Source organism: Leiobunum rupestre, chromosome 4 (assembly GCF_980474605.1).
Source record: "Leiobunum rupestre chromosome 4, qqLeiRupe1.1.hap1, whole genome shotgun sequence".
In the NCBI taxonomy this organism is placed as follows: Eukaryota; Metazoa; Arthropoda; class Arachnida; order Opiliones; family Sclerosomatidae; genus Leiobunum; species Leiobunum rupestre.
This window is the reverse complement of record NC_143387.1, coordinates 20,118,950-20,136,867: the sequence shown is the minus strand read 5'-3', so window position 1 is coordinate 20,136,867 and position 17,918 is coordinate 20,118,950. Positions and strand designations below refer to the sequence as shown.

Here is a 17,918-nt window from a genome sequence, read left to right as displayed (position 1 = left end):
AAGTATGAAACTAAGCGAGTGTAAGTGGAGTTGGGCTGACTACCGGAAAAGAGGCTTGAATTTAATTTACGTCACGAAAACAAACGTGAGCATCTAACCCGAACCAACATTTTGAGCTTGGAAAAAAATGGGCTACTGGGGATTGTTTCGAAATTTCGGTCTAATATCGGTCAACTTTAATTTGGTCCCCCGAATTCTGTGAAGTGAATATGCCCAACTCTGTTCGTGTGGCGAACAATATAATAATCATAATAATCCGCTTACAATTTTAGAAAAATCGCGCAAAGGTAATTTGCACCATTTCTGTCAAGTGTGCAAAAATTAAAATTTGGTATTGCAAGTTTGAACGCAACCTACCAACTTCCCAGAAATTCATTTTGAACTTGACCAATCTGCACACCCCGTTTGAAATTTACGCATTTAATTATACGCCGTGCCAAATTTGCTCGCTTCCATCGAATTGTGTCCACTAAATCGACCAAAGTTTGCCCAAAGTTTCATAAGGTATTCGAAATTCGTGCACATCTGGTAGGAGATGCGCGGTTTTGAATGGCTAATTTGCGCAACTTTGAAGAAAACTTTAGCCCGATTTAGTCTGTAAACTTAATGTCCATAATTGTTCTCCTAAAAAAATGAGCAGAGTTTCGCAAAAATCTGCCCTTTTACAGGAGTGCGATCAAGATATGTTTAGTGAAATGAGCCTTCCCCTGCCCTGCTCTTCGTATACGACCCTTCTACTTAAACTATTTTAAAATATCATTTTTTTTTATAATATTTTACGTGTTAGTTGCCGCAGCTTAGCGTTATTTAATAAGAACGACATGACGTTAAACTCCCTGAAAATAAACGGAAACATGCAATAATATAACACGTAATTTACTTAACTTTCCTGAAATAGCAATGAGATACCGCATAACTATTATAAAATACCGACCAAGCAAACTATGCATACACCAAACCTATACATCACACCGAACATTTATTTGCGAGAACTCTTGTATACACCGAAAAACACCGATATAAAAGCGCGATACTCATTAAAAACGCCAAAAAACCCAGACACATAACCCCAAAACTAATAATAAACATCAAGAAACCCAAACACATAACCTCGAAACTAATTAAAAACATCAAAGAAACCCAAACACATAGCCCCGAAAATAATAAAAACCGTTAAAAAAAAAACAGACACACAACCCCAAAACTAAATTAAAACACAAATAATCCCAAACACATAACCCAGAAACTAATTTAAAACGTCAAAAACCCAGACACACAAACCCGAAACTAATTAAAACCACAAAGAATCCTAGATACATAACCCCGAAAATAATTAAAAACGTTCAAAAACCTTGAAGAATAGCCCCCAAACTTCGATTTAATAGCTTAAAACTAATTTAAAACGTCAAAAAACACTAATAGACAACCCCAAAACTAATTTAAAACGTCGAAAAACTCTAATAGACAACCCCGAAACTAATTTAAAATGTCAAAAAACCCAGACACATAACCCGTAAAATAATTGAAAACGTCATAAACTCACATATAATAACTCGAAACTGATTCAACACGCCAACAGACGCGAAAATATTACTCCAAAACTAATTAAGATCGCCCAAAAACGCCGACATATTAATCTGAAACTAATTGAAAACTCCAATTAACGCCGACATATTACACACAATCTAATTAAAATGTCAAAACACTTCGCCCTATTAACCCAAAATTAATTGAACGTCGATATAATAGTTCAAAACATATCTAAAACTCGAAAAGACCCCGACATATTACCCCGAAATTTATGAAAAATGCTAAAACAACACCGAAATATTACCCCGAAACCAATTAAAAATGCTTAAAAATGCACCCTGATTACCCCGAAACTAATTATAAACCTCAAAAACGGCGATAAAATATCACGTAACTATTTCTTAAATACTCACAAGACTATAACATAAGAATTCAATATCCTAAAATATCGAAAAATATATTCATGAATATATTTAAAAAAATCACCGTCAAAAACTGTAAAAAGTCGTGTAACCGAGTTGTTGGCCGATTCCTCGCTGCCAACTAAAACTGACCTAAAATTTGAAATTAATTTTGATTAAGCTTTAAAAATTCGTTTTTTGGTTTTGGTTTTTCCTCAATATGTCCGGAACCACTTGTCCGATTTGGAAAACGAAACCGGTTCTGGAATGGACATAATTCGGCGCGTCGAATGGCGTTAGTCACGTGCACGAAATTGGAGAATTTCAATTGGTTGAAAAAGCGATGTTTTATTTGTTAAGCCTTGGTTAAATAATTCCTAACATTTTAAAAATTTAAAATAGCCAAAAGTTTCTCTGTTCTTTAAACTTTCCAAAAAGGTATCATTCGACTTTCTACTCTTAACGGTTTTTGGAATATTTGAAAAACAAAGTGTCCAGAAACTTTTGTCCGGGACTGTACCTCTATTTATTCCCAACTCAATGATTATGCACTTCCATGTTTTTTTCCCACCAGGTACCGTCACACCGCAGCTCAAATTAACAAGTCCACTCAGCCCGGAAAATAAATATCACATCGGATGTGCTTCACTATTGCTCAATTTCTGGGCCCACGATTGCTCAAATTCGCATTAGTATTAACAAGAATGTATTTATTTATATTTAGGAAGAATGATTATGTTGCGACAATCGCCGGGCACGTTGAACGCCTTTCCCCCGTCTCGCGCGGGGGGAAAGACAAAACGTCACCGGCGTTTGATTTCCATCGCGTTAGGTGACGTAAATTTTAAGCAGCCAATAAAATACCGGGACTATTCGTTTTATTTTAAGCGGAGGAGCGTACTGGGGGGACCAACGGGTGGATTGAGAGAAAGGCTAAAAACCATCTCGACATAGACATTCTCCCTAGGTATAAATAAATACATTCTTGGTATTAACATGATTGGAAATGTTTCGGGTCCCAATTTTCTAAATACATAAAGCGACCTTGAGGGTTGACTTAGTCCTTACTTCTAACTGGTACTGTAACTTGTACTGTACCCCCCTCCCTAAAGCACTCTTCATTTTTTAAATTGAAAAGAAAAAACATGAAATACATTACACAAAATTAAATAAGCAATACAAAAAACAGTACGGCTCAAATTACTGAAAGTGCCAAGAGCACACAAAAAACAATGATAACTCGCACTCGTACAACCTACTTCACATTAATATCGCGTGAGAGCAGTAAGTACGAGGAGCTTGTCCACAGTAAAAACAAACTCTTCAGAGCACGCGGATGAAAAAGAGCCTTTCTACGAACTGACGACGATAACGTCTTGAAGGTGAATTTGGTCACGGATCGGAGAAACGGCCACTGTTAGACGCGACCGATGAAGCACCGTCGTGAAACTCGTCACCATCAGAATGCAATAATAACATATCTTCATCATCCACCACAGCGGCATCTGCTGCGCTATAGACCTTGTCGAAAATTGGATCCGGCGACCCCAAAACAGGACGCACAGACGCTCCAGCCCTTGTAGAAAGAACAGGCATAGCCATCACCGACTTAACAAGACTGTTAAAACGAGGCTGTGGGGCTACTGAAGTAGAAACCACCAGATCACGTACAGACTGTTCTTGACCTCTTGGGCCCTTAGGGCACTGGAAGACCTTGTGGTTGGCTCCACAAAAATAGCATCGAATACGCCGGGCGACATGAACAAACTGAAACGTTGTAACCGCCTCCGGATCCCGATCAGTGGTGTAGTCGGGCCGGTGCTTTTTTCAAAGGCAGGGCCCCGCCCCGCCTTGGTTTTTCCATTTTTCAGGGCGTGCCCTGCCTCTTTTTTTCAACTTGCCAAGGCACGCCTTATTTTATTTTCGTAAATCATTTTTCTCGAATAAATGGTGAGTTAATTTATTTAAAAAATTTGCCCGCAAGAAAATACCATAACAATTTCAAATCGTTACCTAGGTTCGGCCAGCTTCGATCACCACTGATTCCGATCCAAAATTTCCACTCGGAAACGGCCAGATCAACCAATAGCCCCATTCGGGCGAGGGTAGGCGGATCAAACACGACACTCGGTGGGTTTAAATCTTCTTCTTCGACAAATAAGTAAGGCACCACAAAATGCCTGTGAGGCCTTTAAACAAAAACGTTGAGCAACCACCCAACGAAACGTACCCTCGCCCGCTCACCATTATGCACCAGCTCAGCGTCACGGAATAGTTTATAACGTACGTTCAAACACACAGCACCCGCAGATGCTAGTTGAAGTACTCAAGAATGAGTCAGATCCATAGGAATCTCAATTTTATTTTCAGTCAGTCGCACCCGCACGGATTTAAACCCAAAATTGATCGGAAAAGCACTCAGCAAGAAAAGAAAAAACCAGAAAGAATCATCATTATAAACAAGGCTCACGGACATTTAAGTACACACAATCCCCCCGATGTATTAAATAATTTTAATTATTTGTTCGCGTTCGTTACCTTATTTCCAAAACCAGGTAACTTGAAAAATTGGGTTGGTCTAAAAATTAATTTAAATGAACGTGTTCGCGTTCGCTACCTTATTTCCAAAACCAGGTAACTTGAAAAATTGGGTTGGTCTAAAAATTAATTTAAATTAACGTGTTCGCGTTCGCTACCTTATTTCCAAAACCAGGTAACTTGAAAAATTAATTTTTTATAAAATTCCTCTTGGGTTTATTAAGCTAATGTTCAAGATAATTGAAAATTTGTTCAAATTTAAATTTAATATTTATAATAAATTTAATACATCGGGGGATTGTGTGAATTTAAACGTTCGTGACATCTTGTTATTATATAGATTTTAATTGTTTGATCATAAAAATATTTTATTTTGAAAATGAGCAACAAATCTTTATTACGTTTTCTGTAATTTTATAAGAATAGTAAGATAGAAAACTAAAATAACAAAAGTATATCGGCTTGTAGCGCCATATAGTAAGAAATATAGACTCACTTTTTCATATCAACAGAAAATGCCGGGAAATGATTGATCATACCTGATATCACGAGGTACCTAAAATTTAAACTGATTTTTTTAAATTATTATGTCGTATTTTTATCGAAATGTTAGGTTAGTTGAAATTAATTTTTACATATTGATTTTGGGGCCCCTTCTTGTCTTATTATTAGCCAGAAGTTTGTTAATAACTTTCAATTGTCGTTATAGTTTTACGCCTCCTGGAAACTTCAGATTCCATTCCTTTTCGACATTTTCTTCGAGGTAGCTATGAATCGTCAGTAAACAACAAGTAACGAAAGATAACTTTCGCAATGAGAAAACTTTAATGGCATCAGTTCATAATTATTTCTATAAGTGTGTCAGTTAGTCGAAATACTTATGTAGAGTGTTGTACAATTGACTTTATACCCAAGTAAAAATAAAACACGAGAAACACACTTATGTTAAATATATTTAAAACTTAATAATGGTTCCAACCCGAACATGTTCGTGAAATGTCACTTAAGAACTTGAAACTTCCGAAAACCGCGGTTCATTTACTTTATTTCTTACTAAACTATCTAAAGTCAAAAAATACGAACGCATTTCCAAATTGAAAAAAAAACTGGTCTTATCACGAAACTAAATCCGGCTTCAAACCAACCGCCTCATTAACATCGTGAAATTATCCCTTTACGAAGAATTTCCGCATCTGAATCGCCCTATCGCCGCCACATTTTAATTGGTCTTTTTATTTTCGAGTCATTTCAGCATTTCAAAGTTGCGGAAAACCGAAACTTACGGAATTTGAGACAGCGGTTGAGGGAAATTTACAACATTTAAAGTTGAGGTCAAGTGCAATTTATAACTCTCGGAGTCGCGGTAGAGAGAAACTTAGAGAAATGAAACATTTGCTAATTTTATTATTGATTTTTAAATTTGTATATTTGCTGGACTTAGCAAATCTTAGTTTGGATTCGGTCGGTAACCTCAACGAGCTCGTTACTGTTGAGACCATTTACGGAAAAATCACGGGAAAGAGGGTTCAGCTGCCGAGTCAAAGTCTGGATGAACTGGAGGATCAGTTTGTGAGAAAGTACTTGGGAATACCTTACGCCCAGCCTCCCGTCAGCGCGCTGCGTTTCAAAGCCCCGGTTGAGCCGAAACCGTGGACCGAAGCCCGCGAGGCCCTCGAAGAACCGAACAGTTGTTTCCAACCTGGTCACCACGCCTATGGACACGCGTTTTCGGAAGATTGTCTCTATCTCAACGTGTACGTGCCTGATCCAGTACCGGTGAACGCAACCGTGATGGTGTACATTTTCGGAGGCGGGTTTACGCGTGGGTCCATCAGCTACATCCGTCTCGAAAGAATGGTCGTCAAACAAAATGTCATTATCGTGGCCATGAATTACCGGGTCGGATCGTTCGGATTTATGTACTTGGACAACGAAGAATGTCCGGGTAACATGGGACTAAGAGATCAAAACTTGGCCCTGAAATGGGTGCGCGATAACATCGATCGATTTGGCGGTGATCCTAATCGGGTAACTTTATTTGGACACAGTGCCGGCTCGATGAGTGTTGGACATCATCTACTCAATCCCAAATATCAACACCTTTTCCAACGAGCTATTCTTCAGAGTGGCTCGCCATTTTCCATTTACGGAGTAGATTCGAAAATGAAAGCTCTTCACAAGAGCGCCAGAGTGGCCTCCGCAGTCGGGTGCGGTGAAGCTTTGGGAAACATGAGTGCGGCGGTGGACTGCTTACGAAAAGCTAACGCTAGCGACATTCTGCTCGCGTCCATCACTTTGGAAATGCCTCATTTCCCAATTCTCGATTACGAATACGCCTTCGGACCCCAAATCTTAGGCTTAAGTAAAGAAAAGCGAGTGATGTTAGGAGTGACTTCCAACGACGGTGGTTTCGTCGTAAATGCTATTCACAAAAAAAGCCACGTCCCGTCGGCGCATATTTTTCGAAGCGTAGTGAAATCCTTCGTGCCGCACTTAAAAAGTCAAATTGTGAACCTGGTCAAGTATTTCTACAAGGATCACTGTAACGAACAGTCAGAGTTCAAGGAAGAGAAAGCCACCGTGCGAATGGTTACCGACATCTTATTTACCTGCAGCACTAATAGTTTGGCTGACGTCCTGGCTCGGCAAGGATTACCCACTTACATGTATCAATTCATGCATAAGCCTCTGTCATCCATGAAACCGGAATGGATTGACTCCGACCACACCGACGAAATTGATTTCTTATTTGGCGAGCTTCCTTACAACGCCAATGCTAACGAGAAACTCCTGTCCGATCAACTAATGAATTATTGGGGGAATTTCGCCAAATACGGGTAAGAAATTCTAAGTTAAAAGGAACCACCTATGGACTGCATTGTAAAAAATGATAAAATTGGCGAATAAGTAGATAAGTCCATAATGAAAAGGTATAATAGAGCTAAGCCCTAAATAAATTTGAAGAAATTTAAAAACTTACTAATAGCTCGTACCGATAGTACTTCGAGCTAACAAAAAACGCGAAACTCGGACCAAATAGATCTTCGAGTGAATAATTAAATTAAATTAAATATATAGCCAGAAAATCCAATGGTAGACCGGTTTCGTCTAATTTAATTTAATTATTCACTCGAAGATCTATTTGGTCCGAGTTTCGCGTTTTTTGTTAGCTCGAAGTACTATCGGTACGAGCTATTAGTAAGTTTTTAAATTTCTTCAAATTTATTTAGGGCTTAGCTTTATTATACCTTTTTCATTATGGACTTATCTACTTATTCGCCAATTTTATCATTTTTTAAGAAATTCTAAGCTGATTTAATACTTTTCACTCACCCAAACTATTTCTACTACATGTACTCGTTGTAAAGTTTACTTTTCTGAAGAAAGAGTGGGTTCATTCTACTGGCCACTTTCCCCAATCGGTCTTCTCTGTGGCAGAAATTATTACGGTATTAGCTTTGTAAATCACCGTAAATAATAATTTGGCTATCGCCGCGATCGTACACTGATCAGTAAACAGAAAAATGAGAAGTTATCAGCCTTTAAACTTTATTTTGGTACAGGCTAATCGTTTTGGTGGTCGATTAAATAGATTGGTGCTATGATCACAGGTTGAATTTACCGTTTTGTTTAAAAATCTGAAAGAACGCGATTGTTGTTTGTTGATTTGTTTTACGCCAATGGTCAGGAGCGGACGAAATTCCTTCCCAAAATTGGTTTAAAATTTTTGATCAGCTTAAATAATTAGATCTTCACGGTGAAGTTAGAAAATGAATATTACAACACCAACTGTTATAACTTCGGTGTTTCTTTCCAGAAATCCTAATGAAAGGAATGATTTGGATTTGGATAGCAATGTGGAGCACATCATAGTCCACAACCCGGATCAGAACGCTACAGAGTCGGTTACCGAGAGTTGGCCGCGATACACTATCGAGAAGAAGGGCAGATTGGACATCGACCTCCCTGACTCCAGACAAGCATTTGGCGCGATACAAGAAGATCAGTGTTCGTTCTGGAACGAAGTCTATCCTCTATTTTCTTTCTTATAAGTTCCAAACGATTCCAGAAGTAAACAGTTGAAGTGGTAAACTAATTCCTCGCGGTGACGCGTTAGTTTCTATAAACTTTGTTTCACGCCAAAACATGGGCGCCGCCATATCTCCCATTTCTGTACACTGTGTCCACCATCGTCGATCACCTTAGAAGTGATTTGGGAAATGTTCTGCAATCCTCCTTCGGGCTTCTGCTAGAGCTCTTTCTACTTTTTTAGTATGCAGGGGCGAAGATTGGGTTATACAAAAAAAAACGACGGCGAAACGCTACTCATTTATACGTTTAATTTTTAAAACAAACTTTTTTATACAGCGAGGGGCAGGTCACTTCCATTTTGGGTGCGTCTTAATCATAGTAAAATGATTAAATCAGGGTTATCATGATTAAATCAGGGTTATCATGATTAAATCAGGGTAATCAAGATTAAAAAATCTAATCAAGATTAGAAAATCTAATCATGATTTAAACGATATTTAATTATTCTAATAATGATCTATTTTTTTTAATCATTGAAATCTGATTTAATCATTGAAATCTGATTTAATCATTGAAATCTGATTTAATCATTGAAATCTGATTTAATCATTTAAATCTGATTTAATCATTTAAATCTTATTTAATCATTTAAATCTGATTTAATCAGATTTAAACATTCTATTAATTGATTTAACATGATTTAATCAACATAATCGTGATTAAACCCGGCCACCTGTTTAAATGCATAATTAGTCGCTAGATGATTTGGGCCTAAGGTGTTGCCTTGGGTATTAGCCTAGCCTAGCTGATTAATCAAAATAATCACGACTAAATCGGATTTAATCTTTCGAGGAGTGCGTCGTTAATCAAGGAAGTGACCTGCCCCTCGGTATACAGTTAAATACCGATCTCAAATTTAAAATATTGGTATATTTCGAAAAAAATACTCTGTTTATGTACGTCAGCTTCTGGCTGGTCATTTAGAAAATTTCGAATTAAATGATTCTTTTGTCGCTGTAACTAGAAGCAAAGAAATATACTGCCTACTTAAAGCTTGTACAAACCCGCGGCACCCACATTTGGGTGCGAACAAAAGTCAATATTTATTCGAGCAGCATTCAAATTATTGAAATAATTAAGGAAATTTTCACAAAAGAAACGAATAAGAAAGGTACATTTATATCACTATTGGAGACATTCAACGGTGAGAACTGTACAAATTTCCCGCACGGGTCTTAAGATAACTGTAACCTGCACAGGTCGTGTCAATTCGGATTGGAACTAAATTATTTTTTGCAGGTTGCAGGTTTGAACAAATCGAAATGTAGCAGACACAGTAGATAATTTCGAAGCGGATTTGCAGATTTACCGCCAAACCTGCCACTTATCCGGTAGGCCGTATTAAAGGCTGCATTCAACAATCTACTGATTCATTCCCGATTATGTACCAGAAAAACCGTAACAGATGTGGAACGATTTTTGCTTCTTTCGGACGACTTTACGATATGTATCGAACAGGTTTTTTTGATATGTTTAGTAATGTACGGGTGTTGAACGCGCAAGTAGATTATTTCTGCTTGCAGCCTTTTTGATTGATTCGTTTTAAACGGGTATTGGCGTTCAACAACCATTGACGTCACGATAAGCAATCGGGCGGAACGGAAACTCAGATGACATGCAAAAAAAAAACTCTACCAACGACCAAAATACCAATGTCGAACGTGGGCGGGAAAAACATGGAGACTCAGTGCCGAGATTGTAGATCAGTCTGTTTTCTTACGTTCAGCGGCCTTTCGGTCTTTATGATGCGGATGGAGTTTAGTTCGATTCTTTCGTATGTCATTCAGACGCTCCCTGAATCTGTCGGCGAGCCACCTCTTTGTCTCACCAATGTAGATCATAGAGAAGACTTTACAACTAAGAGCGTAGACGAGATTGGACGTCGTACAGCTGAACGACCCCTTAATGTAAAAATCCCGCAGGTAGAAACAGTCCGATATTTTTCCGCTTCGTGAGCGTTATTTTTACAGAAGATACACGCTTGTGATCTTCCGATAAATAACGCCACCGTAGACGACGATAGTGTTTTCTGGTCTCTTACCTTGTTATCATTTCGGAAATTATAATTACCAATACTCTGATTTGAGAAGTGTCCTTTCAGCCTGAAGTTCTTTTCTTAGGTAGTTGTTTTACATCGATTCGCTTTACTACTTTAATCCAGCTTGATATCGTCTGGTAACTTCTCCAAGAGGATTGGACATAAAACTATTCCATAATCTTCATTCGCGTCATACCCTAATGACAGCAAACATTTTATCTCAATCTCTCAGCGGCCGATGAATTTTTCGAAATTGTTTGATGTCGGATGGGTCGCGCATCGGTGCTAGTTTGACCAATATGTTGGGATACTTGGGATACCTTCGAGCCAAATCGATTCTGTAGTAGCTCTACAGCGCCGTAACAGTTTTCTTCATTGAGGTACAAACCGAATTGCGTCAGACGCTTTTTACACACAATCCTAAGGATTTGTATGTATTAGTCTCACGTACAGTGTAGCCGTTGCCGCCGATGCCGCCGTGTCACGCATACCTCTTCAACGGTTATAACTAGAAGAGTCAATGATATCTCGTTCAAAAGTACATATATTACCATTGATAGCCTTTCATAAAGTTTTCAAATCGGAGCCCAAGAAGTTGGGAATTTGCCCAATTTACTATTTTCGGTGATTTCCTTTATGTGGTAGATATTTTGTTTAAAATTAAGTCCGATAACGTTAAAAAAATATTATTGGATAGGTTAGGATTCAGCGGACCTACAACTTCGGTCATATCAGTAAATATTAAATTTAAGTATAGTTTTCAGGGTAATTTACGGGACCCCAGTTTTCTTGGTTTTATATTTCCGCCTAAAAATCTACATATTTAAGTCCGATTTTCATGAAAGTTATATTTTTGAATAGCTGTGGTTTACATATAACCTAGAATTGTAAAAACGTTCCTTAAATTTAATTATAAGTAAGGTTTTTTGGGCAGCGTATACGGACCCCCGCAATTTCCAACATTGTAAATCCGCGTGTTTATAGAGGTCTACGCGCCCGTTTCCCTCTGGCGTTTTTCAAGGCCGTTCAGAGTGGGCCGCGCTTTCAACGTATGCCAGAAGTAACAATTAAGTATGACACTGATCTACCTAGTCTTCGGCGTATGACCAGAAGTAATAAGTGTGACACTCAACGTAACAAATAAGTGTGATCAGAAGTAACAAATAAGTGTGATAAGAAGTAACAAATAAGTATGAAACTAATCGAACTAGTCTTTGTCGTATAACCAGAAAAATAAGTGTGACACTCAACGGCTGACTAGTAGTAACAAATAAGTGTTATCAGAAGTAAAAAATAAAAGTTACACTGATCGAAGGTATCTTCGATGCTTTCAAAGTATGACTAGAAGTAACAAATAAGTGTAAATTTGTATATATGTGTGACCGTGGATATATTTTGGTTGTGATAACGGCGCTGCAGGTTGCTGTGAATAGCTCAAACAAACTTAACACATTAGGAGGATTGTGTGTGTTCTGACCGTCGTACGTCTTGTTTCCTTCTAGCTGTGCCTTCAAATAACAGACCTTGTTAACAGCATTCATCGACCTGTTATGATTAGTGACTTCGATCTGAGCCCAGAAAGTTTTCCTAAATTAGAAATATCTACTCCGTCAAATTTTGGCAATTCAAGTCGTGGTAAGTTTACTGCTGCCGCGGCTTGATTGACAGAAATAGGAATACTGTAATTCGTCCCGTGGACTGACGTCAACGTTCGTCCGGCCTGTATCGAATCTCCCCCTCTAATTCGTCGATGTCAATCTGAGGATCTGTAGCCAAATTTAATTTCATTAAGGTGTATTCTTTCAACATCTGCTGTTTCCGGCTTTCCTCGAGATCAGGTTTGCTTATTATGGTCTTCTTAAATTTTAAAGCAACAACTCTTTTTGGGTAAGTTGGTTTAAATTTGGGAAAGTTAGTTTAAATTTGGGAAAGTTGGTTTAAATATGGGTAAGTTGGTTTAAATATGGGTAAGTTGGTTTAAATGTGGGTAAGTTGGTTTAAATGTGGGTAAGTTGGTTTAAATGTGGGTAAGTTGGTTTAAATGTGGGTAAGTTGGTTTAAATGTGGGTAAGTTGGTTTAAATGTGGGTAAGTTGGTTTAAATGTGGGTAAGTTGGTTTAAATGTGGGTAAGTTGGTTTAAATGTGGGTAAGTTGGTTTAAATGTGGGTAAGTTGGTTTAAATGTGGGTAAGTTGGTTTAAAGGGGGGTAAGTTGGTTTAAATGGGAGTAAGTTGGTTTAAATGTGGGTAAGTTGGTTTAAATGTGGGTAAGTTGGTTTAAATGTGGGTAAGTTGGTTTAAATGTGGGTAAGTTGGTTTAAATGTGGGTAAGTTGGTTTAAATGTGGGTAAGTTGGTTTAAATGTGGGTAAGTTGGTTTAAATGTGGGTAAGTTGGTTTAAATGTGGGTAAGTTGGTTTAAATGTGGGTAAGTTGGTTTAAATGTGGGTAAGTTGGTTTAAATGTGGGTAAGTTGGTTTAAATGGGGGTAAGTTGGTTTAAATGGGGGTAAGTTGGTTTAAATGGGAGTAAGTTGGTTTAAATGTGGGTAAGTTGGTTTAAATGTGGGTAAGTTGGTTTAAATGTGGGTAAGTTGGTTTAAATGGGGGTAAGTTGGTTTAAATGGGGGTAAGTTGGTTTAAATGGGGGTAAGTTGGTTTAAATGGGGGTAAGTTGGTTTAAATGTGGGTAAGTTGGTTTAAATGTGGGTAAGTTGGTTTAAATGTGGGTAAGTTGGTTTAAATGTGGGTAAGTTGGTTTAAATGGGGGTAAGTTGGTTTAAATGGGGGTAAGTTGGTTTAAATGGGAGTAAGTTGGTTTAAATGTGGGTAAGTTGGTTTAAATGTGGGTAAGTTGGTTTAAATGTGGGTAAGTTGGTTTAAATGGGGGTAAGTTGGTTTAAATGTGGGTAAGTTGGTTTAAATGGGGGTAAGTTGGTTTAAATGGGGGTAAGTTGGTTTAAATGGGAGTAAGTTGGTTTAAATGTGGGTAAGTTGGTTTAAATGTGGGTAAGTTGGTTTAAATGTGGGTAAGTTGGTTTAAATGGGGGTAAGTTGGTTTAAATGGGGGTAAGTTGGTTTAAATGGGGGTAAGTTGGTTTAAATGGGGGTAAGTTGGTTTAAATGGGGGTAAGTTGGTTTAAATGGGGGTAAGTTTGTTACATTAAATAATTTGGGTAAATATGAGTTAATACACGTTAGTTTGGGTAAATATGGGTAAAAGCAAGGAAGCTTGACAAACACTTCGGTGGAGGCATCACATTGGGAGGCAAGCGATCGGAGCTTTCTTCTCATGCAGCTTCACCGGTTTGATGGCCATGCCCCCCCCCCGGGGGCCCCCCTATGGAGCCGCGCCCAGCACTTGGTTATATATAAAATGAGGGAAGTACGAAATTGATAAAGTAAATTTTATAAATTTAAATGAAACATTTAATTGGGATAAGAAAAGGAAGTTAGATAAACAAATAACAGTGTAATTCGGTGTAATTACACTAGAATATAATTTACCCTTTTAATGTGTATTTACCACAATTTACCCTTTTAATGTGTATTGACCACAATTTACCCAATTTATGTATATTTACCCAAATGTACTCAATTTACACATGTTCTGAATTATGTTTATAATTAATTAATGTCTTGAGTAAAGTACCTGCTCACTATTTATCTTCATAAATGTGTTGAGACTTTTTGACAACTCAAATATTTGTACCGTCTATTTGCCATACTTTTTGTTAGTATATTTTAGCAGGTGATTTGCAGCTTACCGGTTGGACAGGTAAAATAGCCTGCTGGTGCAGATTGGGTGGATCATTGGTTCATAGAAATATCATAGGTAACTAGGATGCCGCCGTCTATGGCAGGGCCTGAAGCCAGCTGGTCTAGGACTTTCCAGCCAATGTGGACGATAGAGTGGTTCCGCTTCGCCCAATAGTTCTTTTTATAAAATAACCTTGGCCACCTTGTTGAAATGTTGCCTCCCTGCTTCAACTGTGGATACGTTTTCTCTCCCACTAAAGAATTTATGAACTCATTCTTAGGCATTGGCTGAACTATTCCAGGGCAACATTTCAACAAGTTGGGGAAGCGTAAAGACATTTTAAAAAACCAACTATTAGTCATTCTGCGCCGAAGAAATAGGCAAATTGCAGCCAATGAATTCGACGAGGCCGGTCGCAGAACGGGTAAATTTCGAAGTGCTAGGTCAAACATATCCAGACGAGCGGCGCTGCTTCCAGTGGCGGCGCCAGGAATTTTCACCAGGGTAGGCAAACCAAATAAATGGGCCTCCTACTCGCCCCCCCCCCCTTTTCAACGAAATGCTTGAATAAAAAATTACGATTAAAACCTTTTAATATACTTGGTTCCTGGAATAAATTTTACAATGAAATACTCAAATATCACTTTTTCATTATACATTTTATATAAGAAATTAATGAGATTCGCCTATTGCCTCTTTTAGCGAATTAAATCTCTTGGGATAATTTTGAGGCCCTTTCTAGATCAATTTATAGGATGATTTTGGGGCCCCCTTGAAATTTGAAGGTAGGCAGTGGCCTACCTGGCCTACCCCCTAGCGCCGCCACTGGCTGCTTCTCGTAAAGTTTTAAAATTTGGGCTCTGTCGCGCAGGCTCAATTTTTAAAGCATGCATTAAGGGTCTAGGTGAATCTTAGTCATTATTGTAGTAATTGGATTTACAAATGTTTACCTGTAAACTTAAAATATTAAATGCCTATTATCAAATTTATGGATCTTAAATCATCTTATATTAATTTAAGGTCTGTATACAATTTTTAAGTATATTTAAAAAATACCGCTAACAAAATATGTATTTATTAAAACTATATAGACACTAGTTTTACACGTATTTTAAAACCTTTTGAAACTAAATAAGCTCGGCTATCTTACATTTTAAAAATCATAGTTTTAAATTGTTTACTATATATTTAAAAATACTTAAAATTTGTTCATTTTGAACTTAATACATTTTTAAACTTTTAAAACTTAACGTGATAAAGGTGTTTGTTTCTTGTCTGTGGCGTCATTAGTGTGATTGTTTAATATGGATCCCAAGTAATATCTCGGGAAATTTGTTGTCACAATTACTGCATTTTAATGGCTGACTAAAATAGGGAAGGATAATTTTCATATACACTTGCAACACCTTATTCTTTGGGAATATTTTTAGTGAAAATGGCACAAAATCTATGACAATAACAAGAAGTGAAATTAATAATCGAGAGGGATATTTTAGACCTCGATCTTGCTCACTAATGAGTGTATGTCTAGGGGTGTCGGAAGATGGCCGGATTAATTAATCAAGGCACTCCCAGCAATCCGTGTTCTCCTTGGCAATTTCTAAAAAGTAGCCACCCCAGTAGCATTGTGTTTCCGTTTTTTAGTCGGTTATCACTTATCAGTCGAAACAGTCGGATAGGAGTCGAAGTCGGCATTGAGTCGGTGGAAGACCTTAAAATGGCGTGCAGTCGAAGTTCGACTATTACCCGACAGTCGGGGAAGAGTCGGGTTGCGACTCAAAAAAGTCAATGCGGAAATAAACAAGTAGCGTGATTTTGATTTTACTTTGGGGACCCCGTAGTCCCTAGCAGTTAGAAGTCAGGAGAACAGCGTTGCGAGACATCCAATAATTTTAATTTTTTATTTAAAAAGTTTTTTTAACATACGTCAATGGGTTTATTTAAAACTGAATTTACATCAAACATCAGTGGGATATCCTATGCAAAATTGAAATTAAAGTCAAATACAATTTGTTCAATAATTTGGAGTGGAAATTTATAAGTTTTAGTCCTTGTGTCTCTAATTTGATTTTGGCTATCTGGCAACGCTGCTGGAACAGAGTTGTTCCGTTTGCCGCTGTGCGCGTCATAGTCTTCGCATAAAGGTCCTTTGTGCACTTGCGGGATTTAAGGTAAGATTGATTATTTTATTGTTTAAAACCTATTTGTTGAAAAGCAGGTTTATGATGTAGGGTTTTCGATAAACATAATTTAATATATTTCTTGTGTAAGGCCTAACATTTGCCAAATAAATTCATCTTGCTAAGCCTATGAGACCATAATTTTAGACCCGTATCGCATTAAGCTAACTGTACAGTAATACCAGAGATACTGACAATATAGAGATATGAAACTCCGCCTGGAAAGCGACCCCCGGAATTTTAAAAAAATCCTGAGCGGAGCGACGCCTAACGGCCGGGAGAAAGCGTATTTTTCGAAATCCCAAACAGCGGATTTCAGACGCAAAAATTTATATACGCGTTTTGTCTTAGAAATTATCATCTTGAGGGTTTGTATCAATAAAGAAATATGCCTGGAAGTAATTGTTCTGTAAAAGTTTGTAACAGTTCCAAAGAAAAGCAAAGGATATCCTTGTTTAAGTTTCCAAAAGAGAAAGAACGGTGGGAAAAATTAATTAATAGCTTTTGTTAGGCCTATCTTTAATATGTGGTTTTTCAATAAACTTTGCTCTGAGAAATGGCTGATAATGTCAGAAGAAGCTATCTTTATTTGAAAGATGCGAAACATTTGCATCATAATAAAATATGCGCCCTACATTTTGAGGATTCTTGTTTTATGAATAGTAAAACCAAAAACCGACTGACATCAAACGCTATTCCAACAATATTCAAATGAATTTAAGCCAACAAGTAAAAATTGAGTTTTAAGTATTGTTTATTTATAAGTTAATTTAAATGAAACATATTTCCCAAGGGAATGATAATTTAGCTAGTTGCTCAAACGTAAAGGTTCCGGAGAACTTAGTAGAAAATGATATCAAGGACTATCATAAAAAAACTGGTACAATGAAATTTATACATTGTTAAGGGGTCATAAGTTAAAACTCAATTTTCAAATAGAATCTAGTAAACGGTCTGTAGAAATGGTGGAAGAGCGTAGGAGCCAGGGGGGCAATGCCCCTCCCTAGAATTTTACTGGGAGAGGCAACTAATGTTATTGCCCCCTCCAACATTTTTGTCAGTTGAAATCTTCGCAAGGCTCAAATTATCATTTTAAAAGCATATAAAGCTTATAGAACCTCAACTGTGTTTAAATTTCAATCTTTTCCCGCCAATGTATATAGTAGAAAAATGTACAAATGCATTTGGAAAAGCTACACTCCATTAAAAATTCAAAACCATTCTCCAGACCCCTTTTGGTTTCACTTTGCCCCCTCCAACTTCTAGAACGTTCCTACGCCCCTGAAGAGCGCAATAATAGACCTACAAAAAGGACCCGTGTTTCAGTTGCAGCAAGTTACAGCGAATCTATATCTACAGAACAGGATTGTAAATGTTTCAT

At 37.6% G+C, this 17,918-nt stretch overlaps 1 protein-coding gene across 1 annotated transcript; it reads left to right on the top strand.

The window, feature by feature from the left end:
• Window positions 1-5,675: 5,675 nt before the first annotated feature.
• LOC149946585 (acetylcholinesterase-like) lies at window positions 5,676-8,907 on the top strand. Its single transcript, XM_090171941.1, has 2 exons — window positions 5,676-7,306; window positions 8,287-8,907. The coding sequence occupies exons 1-2, from the start codon at window positions 5,853-5,855 to the stop codon at window positions 8,519-8,521; spliced, it is 1,689 nt and encodes a 562-aa protein (XP_090028067.1). The 5' UTR covers window positions 5,676-5,852; the 3' UTR covers window positions 8,522-8,907.
• Window positions 8,908-17,918: the final 9,011 nt, after the last annotated feature.